Raw genomic sequence first — 18,285 nt, 5'->3', positions numbered from 1 at the left:
ACTTCCAAATTGAATGTATTTATCAACATTTCTAAAAAGAGTATGTGTAGCAGTTGAACTGTAATGCAATTTACTAGTAACTCCGTTTACTAAGAGTTAATGATATATCTTTTGAATTTCAAGTTTTTATTCTGATCATAATCCAGTCGTAGATGAAATTATGAATGGTTTCTTCCAAAAAAATTCATGATTTCTAAGTCTCGTTAATAAATATTTCAATTATTGTATCTAATCGATAATTGGCTACTGCTGAAGACACCGCATTGGAACATTGGCGGCAGAAAGGTGATAATTGATAAATTGTTACCACGATTAACACGCAATTAATAATTAACGATTTCACTTGGTCGTATACTCTTATATCATGTTTTACCTCAAATTTTAAAACATTTTCAAAACATGTAAGAAAAAAAAATATTTTCAAAATTACTACAAACTAGGCCAACAAATTGAAATCTGCCTTATAATAATAGGATTAAAAACTCAAACTTGGAGATACAATTTGAATATTAGCATAATTAATGCCGTGATAATACTATATATGTTGTTTCGTGCATAGCTGAACAATAAAATTGGTTGGAAGTGACAGCATAAACAACGTGTCAATCTCGGATTAGCTAGATTAGTCAAATGAAAACCAAACCGAAACGGCTGAAGTAAATAACATAATTTAAAATTCGATTTTTTTTTGTTTAGTGTGTGTGAATATGTTTGGAGAAGGGGTCGGTCTCGTCGCCAGCTGGCTAACTCCAGATAGACGGTGAGGATTAAGTTATCAGAATATCAAATAGCTGACGTGGCTTATACTATTCTTCTTCCTTTTTCCACAGTTTCTTTCTACCCTTTAAAACACCAATCATTGCTTCTCGTCGCCTGCACATTCTCTCTCCCTCTCTCTCTAAAAGTCTAATTTTTTCCCAAAAAAAATTGGGTTCTTTCTTTCTTCTGAAACGAGCTTCGTGTGTTTTTACGAATTACCAGGGTTTATTTCCGTAAACAAGGGTAAATTTTTAAGTTGATATCAAGAGAAACCAAAGAAAGAAAGAAACGTTTATTTTGTGTGTTTTTTAATTTACTGTTTCTGCAATGGTTTTGTTTTGTGAAATTTTTCTTGGAGAAGAAGGGTTAGAAGACGGAGAGTGGAAAAACGAAAGATAACTCTTCAAGAAAATCCAATAAAACACAGTTATTTCTTTTTAAAATCTTTCCTCTGTTTCAGAAAACAGAGACAAACGAGAAGATCATTAGCAAATTGCGTTGCTTTCTCATCTCCTTTCTCCTGGTAAATTCTTTTCTTCTTGATTCTATTTTTTGTTGTCTTAACGAGGAAACCTGAAGCTGATTACTTGATCAAAATCTTTCGAACAGGGTTTAAATCGAGAAACCATGACTACAAGTCTACTAAGCGATCCAACGATGCTAATTTCAACACCAGAGGTGATGATCGTCTCGCATCAGCCATCTCCGTCGTCGACGACACAAGTATCCGGCGACGAGCCAGAGCCGGTGACGTGTGATTGCTGCGGATTAACCGAGGAGTGTACACAATCTTACATAGAGATGATCAGAGAGCGTTACATGGGGAAATGGATCTGTGGACTCTGTTCTGAAGCCGTGAAGTACGAGGTTATAAGAACAAAACGCTTGCTAACTACAGAGGAAGCCATGGCAAGACACATGAACACGTGCTACAAGTTCAAATCCTCAAGCCCACCTCCTAATCCAACCGGACATTTGATCTCTGCTATGAGACAGATCTTGAGAAGAAGCTTAGATTCTCCAAGGATGCTTAGATCAATGCCTAGTAGTCCTTCTAAAGACGAAGATGATGATGATGCTTGTGTTTCAAATGTTTTGTCTAGGTCGGATAGCTGTTTCGCCAGTTTGACTTGAAAAACTCATCGTTGCAAGAAAAAGAAAAAAAGTTTAAACCGGTGGCAACCGTCGGTTTAGCGACCACCACCTGGAAAGAATCCGGTTTTCTGATTGGAAATTTTCGTCAGTAACCAAAATTGGTCTCTGTATGTGTTTTCTTGCCGGATTTGTGTACCTGTGGAAAATTTTGGGCTAAATGCTTTAAAAGAACAATTTGCTCGGTTTCTTTTTTAGTACTTTCTTTTTTCTTTCCCCCCAATTGATAATAATGGTTCGGAGTTGTGTCATTGTTTAGCTTAGTTGAACAAGAACAAAATAATGTGGATACTATTCGATTAAAAATAGATGATAAAAAAGAAGATTCTTACTAATTTATTTATCATTTTGAAAAGACATGTATGAACAGAAAACATCGAAGGTAGTAGCCAGTAGGGTCATGCTTATCTTTATGATGATTCTCTATCACAAAATTGAAACGAAAAAGGTGTTTCTTTAAACTGTGAGTTATTTTGATCAAAATGAATATAATGTAATGAATCGGTTAACAACATGTACAAACATTTGAGATATGTTTTATTGATTTAAAAGGTAAGTAGATGGGTTGGTTGTCCAATAATCACTACTACTCACAATAGGTTCTAAAATTTGGAATCTATTCTATTATGATAAAAATCAAATATAAGAATCTTATTTGAGCATAATTGTAACGTGTAGGCATTCACAAATTGGCTAACTACTTTGATTCGACATTTCGACTACATGAACATATAAATTTTACTTCAACTTGCTAACATCTTAGAATATAATTAAACCGAGAAAAAATGAGAAATACAAGTTAGAAGGTGGAAGGATAAAGTTGAAGGGATCACATGCAATAAATAAATGTAATACATGCGTAATACGTTTCTATATATGTGTATTGAAAGTCTCAAGTTAACAATGAATTTAGCCTAGAAGATAATTTGAACTCGAAGTTTTTTTTTTTTTTTTTTTGAACGTGAAGTTTCGTTTTCTATGTTTCTTGATTAGAAGTTATTACAATCTCAATAGGCATATTGCAGCATATGCACCATGGAGGCATGGACTTTTACCACTATTTTGCCTATGTTCGATTCTGGACGAGTTGTTCTACTAATGTTGTTACTTCAGTTTGGGTTTCTGCTAAACTGTGTTTTGCTTTGGTCTAAACTATATGCTCTCTTGGTAAGATATTTTTTTTCGTTCGATCGACACTTAATGCATTTTTTACTTTCTGTTGCTCTGGTATGTGTATGTTTGCACTGGCAAAGTAAGTTGAGAAGGAGGAAACTGATATAAGAAGTCTTTGGGTGTTACAGAATTTGGATCATGGATTGGCTCAAAAACATTAGGAGAGCAACAATAAGGAGCAGAGTGGGACGCGAGCTGAAGAAACAATACTTATGGCAAGGGATATATTGGAGAAGATTCAAGTAGAGATTTAATCGGAGTAAAGGTTGAAATCACGTATGTATTAAAGAAGTGATTCAATCATTAAGAATATGCACACATAAGTTTCTATGTTTGATTGGGAAATAGAATTATAGAAACGAGAGAGAAATATATGTGGTTGAAAGATTGGGTACATCATATGCACCATCAATTTCAACCTAAAACTTATACTTGTATAATTAGTTCAACTAATCACTTCATAAAGTAGTGGAGTCATACGTATATCGTCGCATTTTTTTTCGAAGTCCTTTACTTCGAATTTCCATTTGCATAAAAAGAACTCAATAAACATTAAATCATTAATATGTACATATAATCAATGGGTGGGTACTGATACCTGTTACCGTCCTTGACCTGTTACTCGACTTGTATCCGCTTCAAAATGTTTTCGAAACTTTTTATGATTAGTTCCACACAATTTTTATGATTAGTTCCACTAGTCAATTACTAAAATAATGGAGTCATACGTACGTATATCATCGCATTTTGTTCTAAGTCACTTACTTTACAATTTCCATTTTCATAACAGGAAGTAGGAACAATATACACTAGTTGTCCAAAAAAACTATAATATAAAAGGAACTAATAGTTAACCAAAAGAAACTTCATAATTATAATAAAATAACATCTAATCTAGTGTACGGTAGTGTTGGGCATTGATATCTGTTACACCGTCTTCAACCTGTTACTTGACTTATATCTGGTTTATCGTCGCATTTTTTAGTAATTTATTTTAGAAATTCTATTTGCAGAAAGAAACTTAATAGTTATGCATAAAATAACATCAATATTAGTGTATGGTAGGTCTGAACGCGTTACCCATCTTAGATCTGTATCCATTTCGTACCCGTCTCAAAAAGATATTCATAGCTATTTCCAACTGTGCAAGTATAACACACAAATAGATATCAAAATTACAGTTTTACGATTCATTTATACGGGAGTATTATACCAATATATCGTCATCTTTCGGTTCATAAAATCATGGCCACATCTAACAAGATGCATACACGTTGCCAACTTCTTTGAGTTCTGAAGTATTTTGTCTGGGATGTATCATAGTGGCGGATCCAGGTGTAACAGGATGGGAGCAGCTGCCCCAGTAAAATATACAAATAAAATTATTGGTCCTAGTTGGTCCAAAGACTCTATTTGCACCAAGTGGATTATGATTCAAATCTCTTCAAAAACAATTTTTTTATATGCCACATTAAAAAAAAAATTCTAAATCCGCCACTCTGAATACGGGACAAGTACTTGCCATTTTTGGTATACTTGATACTTAACCCGCCCCATTCAAGTATCAAGATATTTGTACTTGTACTTGATTTGTTAATATCAAATACTTGCAATTTCTATTACTTGCCAAATTTTCATTATTTGCAAATTACTTGGTTTGTTCCGTTACTACAAGTAAAATACTAAAAAAACTATAATTTCGGGTCATATTTAATTAAAACCCATGATATTTTGATCTTTATGCTTTTGGAAAACTAGCTTTATATATTGAAGTCTAGCAACTTATTTGTCTTTTTATAAGCAGACTCTTCTTTCATTTTTTATGTTGTATTCGATGTGGAATAAAATTAAAAAAAAAATCAGAGATTAGAAATGAGTAACGGGTTAATAAAACCAAGTAGTAACTTTTTTTTAATACTTGATACTTACCTTATACTTGCAAGTAATGCCTTATACTTGCAAGTAATTTTCTTAAAATACTTGATACTCGACTTGATCAAAACAAGTACTTAGTTTTACGAGACAAGTACGGGTCAAGTAACGAGTACGGGACTAGTACCAAGTAATTGTGCCCAGCCCGACATCTATGTGTCAAGCATAGTATTGGCATTTATATCTATTCTCGTTGCAACTATATTTGAGGGAGCGTATTGCATATATAGTCCATTGAGGCTTCAGACGTTGGTTCTTGATTACTTTTTTCTCCTCTGATTATCGTTTGATAAAGGCTCCGATTGATTATAGTTATAAATTGCAGCGACAAAATAGTCAATGTACTCTAGCATTGATAAGGACCCACTACAAATTAAGCGTGACATCTTTTTTGTTTAAGTATTTTCTTAAAAGTGCATGAGAGTTGAAGTTCAATTAAATCCTAATGACCCGTGGATAGACGTGAGCATAAACAAACTCTCCGATAGTGGGAGTCTGGGAGACAACTTGTGGCTTCAAGCATCTTGACAGGCCTCATCACGGAGGGAAGTATCAATCTTTGTAATTAGTTTCATTGTTTTGTTAGCTAGTTCCGTTTGTTTTGGAGCACCACCCTTCTTGGTCGGTACTACACTACCACGTTTAAAGCATAGTTGCTTTTTAATTTTCGTTTCCTTTGGTCGGAGATCATTGATAAGAAAAATTTAGGGAGTTAGTACGTTGGAGTAATTCGCAGCCCATCAAAATAGACTAAATGATATTTTCTCATAATCGGTTCTTTCTTCATAAGGTATTTTTTTATATGACAAAAGGACTAGAATGTTGAAAAAATGGGATTAGATCTTTGCGTGGCCCACAAAGGCGTCCACAAAAATGTGAAACATCACTGAGTGTCTCGCGCACACAACTTTATTTTTCACGTGCTTGCATTTTTTTTTTTTTGAACATTACGTGCTTGCATTTTTGTGTGTTCAATTAATTTTCCATTTATAACAAAAAGATGGAAACATTGATTATTTGAATATTTGCCGTTGAAATTCTTTGTAAGAAAGGTGTAGTTGAAATGGAAAAAAAATATTCAAACGTGTCATGATATTATTCAAAGGTAATTATCCCTGTATTGTCAAATATTAGAGATAACGTAAGTATTCTATATGCAAAAATAAATATTGATATACAGCTTCTTTTGTGTGTCTGTTTCAGCTCACATATTTATATTGTTTGACTTTGTAGGTTATAATTTCATTGGAAGTCATACCAATTGTGTAGCATGGACTTGTTCACGATGCCGGAGAGACAAAGCCTTGATACTTGACCAATATTATACGACCATGCTTCCGCCACATCTAACAAAATAATTGGTCAAAAGGATTATTATATGTATATATAAACGAAAACGAATTATTAAATACATAAACAAGTACAAATGTGTTGGAAAAAACTGCAAATATGTTTTTGCCACTAGCTCAATGCTGTTTCAATTCTTTTCTCCAAATATAACTACTTGGATCTAAGTTCGATTTCACTTGTACGAGTTATGCAACATGCATGACATGCTTTAGAATCCGTTACATGTAATTAATTGATTGTGTCGAATCTAAAAAAATTTGCACTATAATTGCCATGGTAGACTAGTCTCGAACTATTTTGATGGTCTATGAAGAACTTGAGTCAAAGACAATTTTAATGTTGTCAAGAAGCTAAAAAGCACAAATCTTAATACATAACAAAAAAATAACATTTTCCTGGATGGGCTTTACGACCTGATGCTTTATACTAATGACTTTTAAAATGGGAGGAGGTTCAATACAAAGGCATCACTTAAACGTACGTGAATATGCTTCTTCTTAGTAGGCGTTGTTATATATAGACTAATAAGTAATGAAACATTATAAGCTTTAAGGAAGTTTCATCAACTAACTTTTTGTTTTTAAAGTTTCTTCGACTAATATATAAAGCGACTAAACATTGCCCAAACCAAAGAGGCGGCAAGTGAGCAATTTGTTGTACCAAAATGGTGGCTATAACGACTTAAAGATACTCTTCTTCCCTGAAAACTCTACAAAGAAAAGATTATCTATTTTTAAAAGTTTGAACATTGATTGATTAATTTAGACAGAAAGTTGATTCCTTACTATTTATCTGTGCATAGATTTGTGTTTGCAGAATAATTCCTTACAAGAATCTGATACGGCATCGGCGATTAACTAAAACAAAGAGAGAGGAAATTAACAAACAAGAAAAAGAAGAGGAGAAAAGATAGATGATAACGAGCTGAAGGGTTTTTGGACTTTTGAAACGTCATCTTGCATGCATGTTATATTAGCAATTTAGCATAGTTTTGTGATTATGACAATCGATACATCACGAATATAACTTCTGTTTTATATTAGGGCGTGCATATATAACGGTGATATTTATTTTGCTACAGTATTTATATACTCAGTAGTACTTTTATAATGTTTCTTGCACATATATATGTCCGCTACATGGTCAACTTTCCTTGACGAGCCCGGGATATAAACACCTTTTCGGGTTACATTTAAATTATTTCGCTGTAGTTATGTATTACTTTTCTTCGTAAGATATCAAATCCACTGTTTTATCAAACTATAACACAAACCGATCTTCAAAATTCGATGTCGAATTATTTGTTCACTGCATTTGAGGTATATTTTAATTCATTAAAAGCCATGGTCAACTTTATATGACGATCCCGGGATATAATCACCATTTTAGGAAAGACCAGGGGTAAAAGGGTCATAAAAACTATAAGAGAATCCGAGTCATTTAAGTTTCTCTTTTGCTTCGTTAACCTTTATTAGACGCGTTCGTGTCTGACTCGGAACTCAGTTTGACTCAATCACAAGACTTTTTTTTTTGACCAAAACTTTTAAAAAAAAATCTCTAGTAAAATTTTGTTACAGCAAAATAACAATCTGGTGATGCAAGTCATTCCAAACAATAATATATTCGAAAAGAAAGAATGTATATCATCAAAAAAAAAAAAAAAACTTAAGTTGAACATTAAAATGTCCGTATTATGATTCCGAAAACTTACTGCATGTTTTGAAAAATTGGCGTCAGTTTTGTTACCAAAGGAACAAAAATGTGATTGACTGAAAGTAAGTAAAATAAAGTAAAATAGGTAAACTACGAATATTCCAATTAAAAAAACGTGTGGACGGAGAATAAGCTTTTCTCTTTCCTCTCTAAGCTTAAAGCATATAAATAGCTTCTCACCTCCAGATTATTTGTAATCAGAACAACACCAAATCAAGCTCTCAACTTCTTCGTGAAAGCTTTAACTTTTTTTCCGCAATCTCATCACTTCCGAGAAACACAAAACCCTCATAGATTCATTCATTGATTAATTAATACTAATTAATTCGAATATATTCCACATTTGTAAAAATGGCTCTAGCTAAAGAGATAATGGGTTGTCGTCTGATCATCGAGAGATCATCATCACTCGCTTCGTCTCCGTTTCAATCTCGTCTCTCAATCAAGAAGAGGACACAAAGAACGCAGTTCTCGATCAACCCTTTTGACCCGAGACCGATGAAAGCAGCTATCTTCGGCGGCGTCGTGGCGGCCATCAGCGAGGATTTGGTTAAAACGCTGCGTATTAGCACTGTCGGTAGAAATCAAGAGGAGGAGGAAGAGGAGAAAGCGGTGAAGTTTAAGGTGAGAGCTGTTGCGACGGTAAGGAACAAGAACAAGGAAGATTTTAAAGAAACTTTGGTTAAGCATTTGGATGCTTTTACTGATAAAATTGGTCGAAACGTCGTCTTGGAGCTTATTAGCACCCAAGTTGATCCAAGTAAGTAATGACTCACAAATACAAATTTTATATTTCGAAATAGTATGTTTTAAAATGGGTCTTTCTCAAATCCTGGTTTTCCGGTCAAAGTTTTGATTTTTTTTTGTTTCCCACAAAATTTTTTTTTTTTTGCTAATTAACAATATAAATTCTCAAAACAGAAACGAATAAGCCGAAGAAGAGTAAAGCGGCGGTATTGAAAGACTGGTCAAAGAAATCGAATTCAAAGGCGGAGAGAGTTCATTACACGGCGGAGTTCACGGTGGATTCCGCCTTTGGTTCGCCGGGAGCCATCACGGTGACAAATAAGCACCAAAAAGAGTTCTTCCTTGAGAGTATCACCATAGAAGGTTTCGCATGTGGCCCTGTTCACTTCCCCTGCAACTCATGGGTCCAATCACAAAAAGATCATCCATCCAAACGAGTTTTCTTCACTAATCAGGTAATTATCCAGCTGTTAAATCAAAACCATCACCAAATCCCATTAAATATCATTATCATATAGTAATGACGTGGTGGGTCCAAAAATTGTCTTAGCTAACTACCGTGACGTTCAACTACATATTTTGGATTGAAAAATTAAATGTCTCGTTTACAAAATTTCGCAGCCTTATTTGCCGAACGAGACACCGTCCGGTCTAAGAACATTAAGGGAAAAAGAGTTGGAGAATCTAAGAGGAGATGGTAAAGGAGAAAGGAAATTATCAGACAGAATCTACGATTTTGATGTCTACAACGACATAGGAAATCCCGACATATCTAGGGAACTAGCCCGTCCAACATTTGGCGGTCGCAAGTTTCCTTACCCTAGACGCTGTCGAACCGGCCGGTCTTCAACAGATACCGATCTAATGTCCGAGAGACGAGTAGAGAAACCATTACCGATGTACGTGCCACGAGATGAGCGGTTCGAGGAGTCTAAGCAGGATACTTTTGCTGCGTGTAGGCTTAAGGCCGTTTTACATAACCTTATACCTTCGCTAAAAGCTAGTATCTTGGCTGAGGACTTTGCTAACTTCGGTGAGATTGATAGTCTTTACAAAGAAGGCTTGCTTCTCAAGTTAGGGATTCAAGATGATATGTTCAAAAAGTTCCCTTTGCCTAAGATCGTCACTACCCTCCAAAAATCTAGCGAAGGGTTACTCAGATACGATACTCCCAAAATAGTTTCAAGTAAGCACATTAAATTTACTTCTAATCTCATTTATTAAATCTTTTTAACTATGTCGTTAATTAATTCGTTTTTCTTTATGATATTTTGAGGTTCATGAGTTAACTAACACATGTGCCAACACATACTCACATGCCGTCTAATTACGAACCAATCCTTAAAATAAATCATTTTTTTTTGCTATAGTTGTGTACTTGGAACCAACAGTGAAACATCCATTTAATAAAGAAACATGCTTCACGTGCTCAATTCATTTGTTTATTAGTTGTGCTCACCCAAAAGTTATATTTCGGTGGTGGTAGTTGTATTCGTTTGCGAATATATAGTTACTTAAATTAAAAGCGCGATTTTGTTTTCTATTAGTTCTCTAAACTACTTAGTTAGATCTTCTTATAACATAGTTTAACTTATCTGATGGCTCATTTTACCTTTAATACTAATGCAGAGGATAAATATGCATGGCTTCGTGATGACGAGTTCGCACGCCAAGCCATAGCTGGGATCAACCCGGTCAACATAGAACGAGTCACCACTTATCCACCGGTTAGCAATCTTGACCCCGAGATCTACGGTTCACATCTTCACTCCGCTCTCACCGAAGACCACATCATTGGTCACCTTGACGGCTTGTCCGTACAACAAGTACGAATCTATATATGATCTCATTAACTTACACATATATCCAAAAGAAAACAATCTTGATTACACTATTAATTAACCTTTTCTTTAACTAATCTTTCCAGGCGATAGACGCGAACCGATTGTTTATGGTGGACTACCATGACATATACTTACCATTTCTAGACAAAATCAACGCTCTAGATGGACGCAAAGCTTACGCGACTCGAACCATATTCTTCTTGACTCGTCTCGGTACACTCAAGCCTATAGCCATTGAGCTAAGCCTCCCTCCTCAACCAAGCTCAAACCGAAAGTCCAAACGCGTAGTTACACCTCCTGTAGATGCAACCTCCAATTGGATCTGGCAGCTCGCCAAAGCCCACGTTGGATCCAACGATGCTGGCGTCCATCAGCTTGTGAACCACTGGTTACGCACTCATGCGTGTTTAGAGCCGTTTATATTAGCTGCTCACAGACAACTGAGCGCGCTGCATCCCATATACAAATTACTTGATCCTCATATGAGATACACTTTGGAGATCAATGCCGTGGCAAGACAAACTTTGATTAGTGCGGATGGTGTGATTGAGTCTTGCTTCACAGCTGGTCAATATGGTTTGGAGATTAGTGCCGCTGCATATAAGAATCGATGGCGGTTTGATATGGAAGGTCTCCCCGCTGATCTCATCCGAAGGTAAACAAATGTCTTATTAATCCGGAGTTTTTAGTTTTTTTAAATAATTTTTAAGTGTTAAACTAAATCTAATGCATGCTCTTAATGATATATCCCCCCAATATATGGCCCAAAATAGTATGTGTAGGAGAGTAAAAGCTTTAACACTTTACAATACTAATGTAGAGAGCGTAGTGATAGATATATGATAGTACTGACTACTGACCAGTGAGATATTTATTTGTCTGGTTAAATTGGTATTTTTTTTGGTTCTTGTAATAATTATTTTATAGAATCTAATTATTTTATTTATAATTTTTTTTTTTTTGTTTTTCAGGGGAATGGCTGTTCCGGACACAACACAACCACATGGTTTAAAATTACTTGTCGAAGATTACCCATACGCCAACGATGGTCTCTTATTGTGGTCCGCAATCCAAACCTGGGTCCGAACCTACGTGGAGCGTTATTACTCAAACCCGAACCTAATCCGAACCGACACAGAGCTCCAAGCCTGGTACTCCGAGTCAATCAACGTTGGTCACGCCGACCACCGCGACGCCGATTGGTGGCCGGAGCTTTCCACCGTCGATGACCTTGTCTCCGTCATCACCACCATAATCTGGCTCGCCTCCGCACAACATGCTGCTCTCAATTTCGGACAGTATCCTTACGGCGGTTACGTCCCCAACCGGCCGCCGTTGATGCGGCGGTTGATTCCCGACGAGTCGGATCCCGAGTTCGCGAGTTTTCTTGAAGATCCGCAAAAGTATTTCTTCTCTTCGATGCCGAGTTTGTTGCAGACGACGAAGTTTATGGCGGTGGTTGATACGTTGTCGACGCATTCGCCGGACGAGGAGTATATCGGGGAGAGACAGCAGCCGTCGATTTGGACCGGTGACGCAGAGATCGTCGATGCGTTTTATGGATTCTCGGCGGAGATCGGACGGATAGAAAAGGAGATTGAGAGAAGGAATCGTGATCCTAGCCGTAGGAATCGGTGTGGGGCCGGAGTTTTGCCGTACGAGTTAATGGCTCCGAGTTCCGAACCGGGTGTTACGTGTAGAGGCGTCCCTAATAGCGTTTCAATTTAGAGAAAAATAAAATTTAAATATTTAAGAACCTATGAGTAAATAAATATAATTTTGAAGCAAACAAAATTTGTTATGTAATTTAGAGTAATTAATTAGTTTTTTTTTTTAATTCTTTTTCAAATATTGTAAAATGAGTATCTCTCCCTCCAAGGATTGAGAGAACTCGAGTGTGTGAAAATTTGTGGTGTAGACTGTAGACGAGGACATAAATAATTAAATAAATAAAAAACTAAGAAGTAATTGTTTTTTTGTTTTGTTTTAAACAATGGTTTTACTGATCTCATGAAAATTGGATAATGAACGGGCTGCTGATTCCGTTTCTTACATCACTTTTTGCAGAATCGTCACTTCAACGATGCATCACAGTTCTCTGTATTGGTTGAGTTTTTTATTAGTGACATATAAACTGTTAGGTATTGAAGTCTCCATAGAAATAGACTTATTACTCCACCAAAATGGCTGCTTCTCTCTGTTCTTGTTTGTCAATCAGGACCATGTAGAAAAATTAGAGAAGACGAAAACAACCACACACAAGAATTTGTTCAACACGTTTTTGAGTGGGGTTTGGTGAGATTAACAAGTCTTTCTTTCTTCATGGCCAAGGTATCTAATCTAAAAATTGGCTTCATCTGTTTTGTCTGAAAATGGAACATGCTTGCTTGCGTATGTACCCAGATTCTAAAACATTGACTAGGAACATAAGCTTACACCACTGAAATTCTTTGTTGGTGAACTACGTACAGTCTATTTAGGATATGATGTTAAGTAAATATCCAAGTATTACTGTCCCTTTTGAACACGCATACAATTCAGACTTATACATCTGTGGTTACAAAAATTCAAAAATTGACTGCTCAAATAATATCTATGTAGCTCACTTTTTAAGCTACGTTTCTATCACAACATATGTAGAATTTCCTGGATTCCTATAGTATTTTCATTTACCTAACACAACCATTTTTTTCTTCTTCTAGTTCCCCTGTATACTATATCGTTTCCTAATATCTATATTTGTAGAAAAGTTAAAATAATTTAATCTTGCGATTAATTACTCTGCTGGGGAGTATAAACTGGTTCCTAGACTCTTGTACAGTGTAGTGTCTGAATATACGGCGCGAGACCTCATTGGCTTGTGTTTACGTCTCTTCCTTCGACCTGCTCGATGTCGTGGGCAGACATTTGCCTCTTTCTCTGTTTCCTCCTTTACGACTCTGACATCATCCTTACATTTGATGTCATCAACTTCATTGGCACCTGTTACCGGAACAATGTACACAAACGGTCCGTTTTGGATGTCTTTGAGGTCTAGAATTGGCTCAAGGGTCTTGACCACTGTGGTCATAGTGGGTCGTGACTTAGGGTTTTGGCTCAGGCACTGGTAAGCCAAAGCAGCTGCTTTTTTTATGCCTTCAAAAGAGTATCTCCCTTCGAGACTCGGGTCTATAATCTTTTCAATCTTGTTGGCATCCTTTAACATGGGTCTCGCCCATTCCACTAGGTTCCTCGCTCTTTGTGACCTATACTTCTCCACTGCCTTTCTAGCTGTTAGCATCTCTAAAAGCACCACCCCAAAACTGAAAACGTCGCTCATAGTCGTCAAATGACCTGAAATACACCAAGAAACATGTAAGCTATGAAAGTAATGGGACAAGTAGCCTTATTGTTATGTTCTTTAACCTGCTGAGATGTATTCTGGAGCTGCATAGCCTTCTGTGCCCATTACACTTTTTGTAAAGTTTGAGTCTTGTGCCTCTGATCCATCTGTGGCTAAGCCAAAATCTGAAAGCTTAGAGCTGTAGTCCTGAAAGTTTCAGATATGAGATTTAAGTTATTTGACATGATAATATGTAAATTGAAATGCAAAATAAGAAGAGAAGCTTTCGAGTTACCGAGCTCAAGAGGATGTTGGAAGGCTTAAAATCTCTGTAAATGACAGGTTTCTCTTCTTTGTGAAGGAACTCGAGGCCTTTCGCAGCACCAAGCAGAATCTTCACTCTTGTTAACCAAGGCAAGGCTCCACCATACTCTGCATTGTACCAAACAGTACTCATACTATTAGTAATCTGCATCTCTCTCTATGACAATTATTTTCTGATTTTTTGGTATGATTTTGGTCTTTTAACCTACTCACGTTGAAATAGATGTTCCTCCAGATTGCCTCGTTCCATATATTCGTAAACGAGAAGCCTGTGATCATCCTCACAGCAGTATCCTATCAAGTTCACAAGATGTGGATGCTTCAACTGTCCAAGGATTACAACTTCAGCCTGCATAATGTCAAAGAAACGTTTTTTATTGATTTATTATGATATCATTCTCATATGATCTGAAAGATGATACTTGAAATGTGATTAATCAATATGCAGATTGAAAAAAAAAATCATTACCAGCCACTCTCTATGGCCTTGTCCACCTTCTCGTTTTAAGGCCTTGACCGCAACAGGCTGAGCTTTCAAACCAGTCTTGAGGCTATCATCAAGAAACCCTTTATAGACTTCCCCAAATCCTCCTTCGCCGAGGTAATTATACTTCGAGAAGCCTTGTGTGATCGTTTTGAGCTCTTCATAGGTGAAGATGTGAATGTCTATGAGAAAAGAGTTTGAGAAGTCGTTGAGTGAGATGGTTGAATTGCTGAAATCAGACAAGTAAACTCTGCTTCGAACAGAGGTTTGTCTGGAGAGCATAAGAAGTCTTTCCTTTGATGGGTTTGTTGTAGTCTTCTGGTTTGTGTTGTTGATGCAGCTTATGGGAAGACATATATTCTTCCAAGAAAATCTCATTGCTTTCATCTGAAAGAGTCTCTCTCTCTGTATCTTTCACAAATTTTTTTTTGTCTCTTTAATGGTTTTCTTTTTCTGAATATATAGGAGATGATGAAACTTCTTTGAAAAGGGCTAGTGAGAAATTGGAGAGAAAGAGAGAGAGATTGGTGAAGACTCCAAATAGTAAGTCTTGTGGTCTTAAAAAGCCATCCAATGTGAAGGAGGCATTAGCCACTAAGCATAATCAAATGTGAATAAAATATGAAAATGAGTAAAAAAATTCTTAAACTTAACACTCTTTTTTTCCAATTTCAACCTTTAAATTTGAAACAAAAATTCTATTCATGAAGTTGAAAAATATCCTGAACTACCAAAAATAAACTTTATGTTTTTTTATTATTCTAATTTTCACTTTCCTTTATTTACTTACTATTTTTGTTCATTCCCATTTAATGTTGTGTGGGTTTGTTATATGAATAATTTCACATTAATTTCTGATAACATATGTAGCTTAGCTATGTGTTATAATAATGTGCAAGAGACATTTTCAGAGGCAGTTTTGGATCTATTAGGAAACTCTTTGACTATCTCAAGCCATCTCATTCTTTTTTGCTTATTGGCTCTACTATCATACACTTGTAAGTTGTTAATGAAATTGTTATTCATTTTCATCTAGAAGAAGGTTACTTCTGCTAAATAGATTATGTTAGTTGTTCATTAATAATAATAAGTAGGAATGTAATCCAATACCTTTGGCTTTGGCCACACCATTGACTTGAAACAATGGTATCCTCTGATTTCTCCGCTAGGCTGAGTTGTTAAAAGCAAATAAAATATGTTTTATATTTTAAAAAGTCGGTCAATTGTATTTTACTTTATACTAAGCGATTTTTTTGGTTGCTAAAAACCTACCATTGCCAATTTGCGCTTCATAAAGAGAATTAGAATGTCGACAAAAAAAGAATTAGAAGAATTTTTTCACGTATCATTTATAAATGACGAAATTTATAGAAATCTCATCAGATCATATTGATCTGTAATTTCTGTGTTCATGACTAAAGCTGATGATGTAAATGTAGAATTCCACTAAATATGCTCGTGTCGTGTCATACTCAATCACAAAATATGGTTGCATGCGCAAGAAAATTCTGTTCAAAATTTTGTTTTGTATTTTATTTTTGAATCAAATCTAGATTGGTTATGCTACGACGTGGTGGCCGTATGAGATACTGCACAATACTTTTCCCAATAAATAGTGGTTAATACGAAGCACTTTTCGTTAAGGTCAATTTGCTCATTATCAATTAATTTATTTTCAACATTTTAAAATATTCTGAGAGCGACAGAGCAACAACTTTATTGCCAATTGTTTTGAAAATTTCGTATATTATTTTTAATATATATAGTAACACGCACGCACCTAGTCTCTCTTTTTTTATTTACGCGAAACTGATAATTCCTAGTGATCAAAAAGCCATAAAGTTGGCTCAAATGAATATGTGAACTCTCCTTAAAAGGGGAGAAAAAAAGATGTGAACTACTAACAGTCCAGTGACACATTAAGCACGTGACGTAGATGTTCTTCAAATTCCACAAATCTTATTTATTCGTTTAGCCAGTTAAATTTTTAAATTTTTGTTAAAACAGTCAGGTAAAACTTTATATCATATTATCATTAGATGCACTCAGATATTTATCAATCAGTTGCTTCTAGAGAAGTAGCATACGTAAACTATGTTATTTATATCATATTATCATGATCAAAAAAATTATTTTTCTTGTTTAAACAGTGATGTAGATGGTATATATGATTTCAAAAATATAATTGAATTTGTACCAAACTGAACTAACTTTGTTGGTTTAGCTAATTTGGCCTGGAATTTCAAATGGCAATAGACTTAAATTTAATACAGAACGATATATGGAAATTTATAAGAATAATGTGAATGAGACCAATGCATTCTAATTAAATCAGACCGGCAAGTAATAATAGGAAGTAATGAAATTGACGATATGGATGAAAATATTCTTATTTCCTCAAGTATGAAACATTTTATAAATTGGCAGTGAAATATTGAATTTGGATGTAAAAACTTTTGACTTCAATCTTTTCTTCTTCACATACGAAAAAGACCAGATGATATGTGTGTAAGATTTAAAAACGAAAAAGGGAAAAATGTAATCATGATTTCAGGAGTTTTTTCAATATATAAAAGAGAATTTTTGGATCCCAATTTTGAGTATATTTGAAAAAGAGGAACATCAAATTATTAAAATTGACGTTCTATGTGGCAGCCGCGGAGTGTGTCATCAACTGGAGGTTGCTTTTGACCTTGGTCCATTTTAAATTTTTATTTTATGAACTACCTTGGTGCATTTAACATCGATATTTTATTTGAGCATCAGTCACGTGTATTTATGTTGTTGTTTTGAATACATATAACTGTAAAGAAATTCAAGTCATTAACTTCATTTCTGATTTGAATTCAGGCGGCCATAAAAATTATGTTTTTTAACTTCAACATATTACCTCTGTGCATACACACATACAAGCTAAGTGCCGAAACAATCTTGTAAGGCGTCATAGACCTTTTCAAAGACACCTTAAATCGAATTATTTGGAATTTTGTATTATAGAATATTAAACAAAATAGTTTATAACAGACCGCATTTGTAAACACTAAAAGAATAAACTAGTTGTTTTTTAAGAAGAATTTAAAAAGCTTTAACCAAAAAAAAAGAAGAACATAAAAAATTAGAGTAGTTTTGTTTAGGTTTCTTTAAGAGCATCTAACAAACGGTAGGCATTCTCGGATTTTTCAACTGAATTACTGAAATTACAGAAAGATAAAAAAAAAGATGGGATACTCAAATTCATCTTGATTTTTCTTTTTCTTCTCGGTTTCCATTTGGTCATTTTCTCTTCATTTTTTCTAAGAAAATTCGTCTGTGCATACACACATAAAAAGCTAAGTGCCGAAACAATCTTGGAATGCGTCATAGACCTTTTCAACGACACCTTAAAATCAAATTATTTCGAAATTTGTATTCTTTTTAAAAAAAAAGGATGTCTAGAAATTATACAATTTTTTTTTAACAGACCGCATTTTTTTTTTTTTTTTGCC

The 18,285-nt window shown here is 35.0% G+C and overlaps 3 protein-coding genes across 3 annotated transcripts; 2 read left to right on the top strand and 1 right to left on the bottom strand.

The window, feature by feature from the left end:
- The first annotated feature begins 873 nt into the window (after nucleotides 1-873).
- Nucleotides 874-2,108, top strand: LOC18009151. Its single transcript, XM_006390587.2, has 2 exons — nucleotides 874-1,282; nucleotides 1,369-2,108. The coding sequence occupies exon 2, from the start codon at nucleotides 1,387-1,389 to the stop codon at nucleotides 1,891-1,893; it is 507 nt and encodes a 168-aa protein (XP_006390649.1). The 5' UTR covers nucleotides 874-1,282; nucleotides 1,369-1,386; the 3' UTR covers nucleotides 1,894-2,108.
- A 6,173-nt stretch (nucleotides 2,109-8,281) lies between these two features.
- Nucleotides 8,282-12,629, top strand: LOC18009262 (lipoxygenase 4, chloroplastic). Its single transcript, XM_006390586.2, has 6 exons — nucleotides 8,282-8,839; nucleotides 9,001-9,281; nucleotides 9,448-10,012; nucleotides 10,456-10,652; nucleotides 10,754-11,325; nucleotides 11,642-12,629. Exons 1-6 carry the CDS (start codon nucleotides 8,431-8,433, stop codon nucleotides 12,396-12,398), a joined length of 2,781 nt encoding a protein of 926 aa, XP_006390648.1. The 5' UTR covers nucleotides 8,282-8,430; the 3' UTR covers nucleotides 12,399-12,629.
- Nucleotides 12,630-13,159: 530 nt separating this feature from the next.
- LOC18009458 (putative receptor-like protein kinase At1g72540) lies at nucleotides 13,160-15,197 on the bottom strand. Its single transcript, XM_006390585.2, has 5 exons — nucleotides 14,786-15,197; nucleotides 14,530-14,665; nucleotides 14,288-14,424; nucleotides 14,076-14,199; nucleotides 13,160-14,003 (listed from the first exon to the last, which is right to left on the bottom strand). Exons 1-5 carry the CDS (start codon nucleotides 15,185-15,187, stop codon nucleotides 13,447-13,449), a joined length of 1,356 nt encoding a protein of 451 aa, XP_006390647.1. The 5' UTR covers nucleotides 15,188-15,197; the 3' UTR covers nucleotides 13,160-13,446.
- Between the last annotated feature and the right edge of the window lie 3,088 nt (nucleotides 15,198-18,285).

This window comes from Eutrema salsugineum, unplaced genomic scaffold (genome assembly GCF_000478725.1).
Source record: "Eutrema salsugineum unplaced genomic scaffold, Eutsalg1_0 scaffold_9, whole genome shotgun sequence".
NCBI lineage: Eukaryota > Viridiplantae > Streptophyta > Magnoliopsida > Brassicales > Brassicaceae > Eutrema > Eutrema salsugineum.
Note: the sequence above shows the minus strand (reverse complement) of the source record. Positions and strands in the feature narration are given on the sequence as shown.

Bases quoted from the DNA above. Each gene is read 5' to 3' on its own strand.
- LOC18009458 (XM_006390585.2), bottom strand. From the start codon at position 15,187: ATGAAAGCAATGAGATTTTCTTGGAAGAATATATGTCTTCCCATAAGC. The intron at 14,666-14,785 runs GTAATGATTTTT...GACATTATGCAG, and splicing joins AAGGCCATAGAGAGTGGCTG to GCTGAAGTTGTAATCCTTGG. The intron at 14,004-14,075 runs GTTAAAGAACAT...GGTGTATTTCAG, and splicing joins TCCAGAATACATCTCAGCAG to GTCATTTGACGACTATGAGC.
- LOC18009151 (XM_006390587.2), top strand. From the start codon at position 1,387: ATGACTACAAGTCTACTAAGCGATCCAACGATGCTAATTTCAACACCA.
- LOC18009262 (XM_006390586.2), top strand. From the start codon at position 8,431: ATGGCTCTAGCTAAAGAGATAATGGGTTGTCGTCTGATCATCGAGAGA. The intron at 10,013-10,455 runs GTAAGCACATTA...ATACTAATGCAG, and splicing joins TACTCCCAAAATAGTTTCAA to AGGATAAATATGCATGGCTT. The intron at 11,326-11,641 runs GTAAACAAATGT...TTTGTTTTTCAG, and splicing joins CCCGCTGATCTCATCCGAAG to GGGAATGGCTGTTCCGGACA.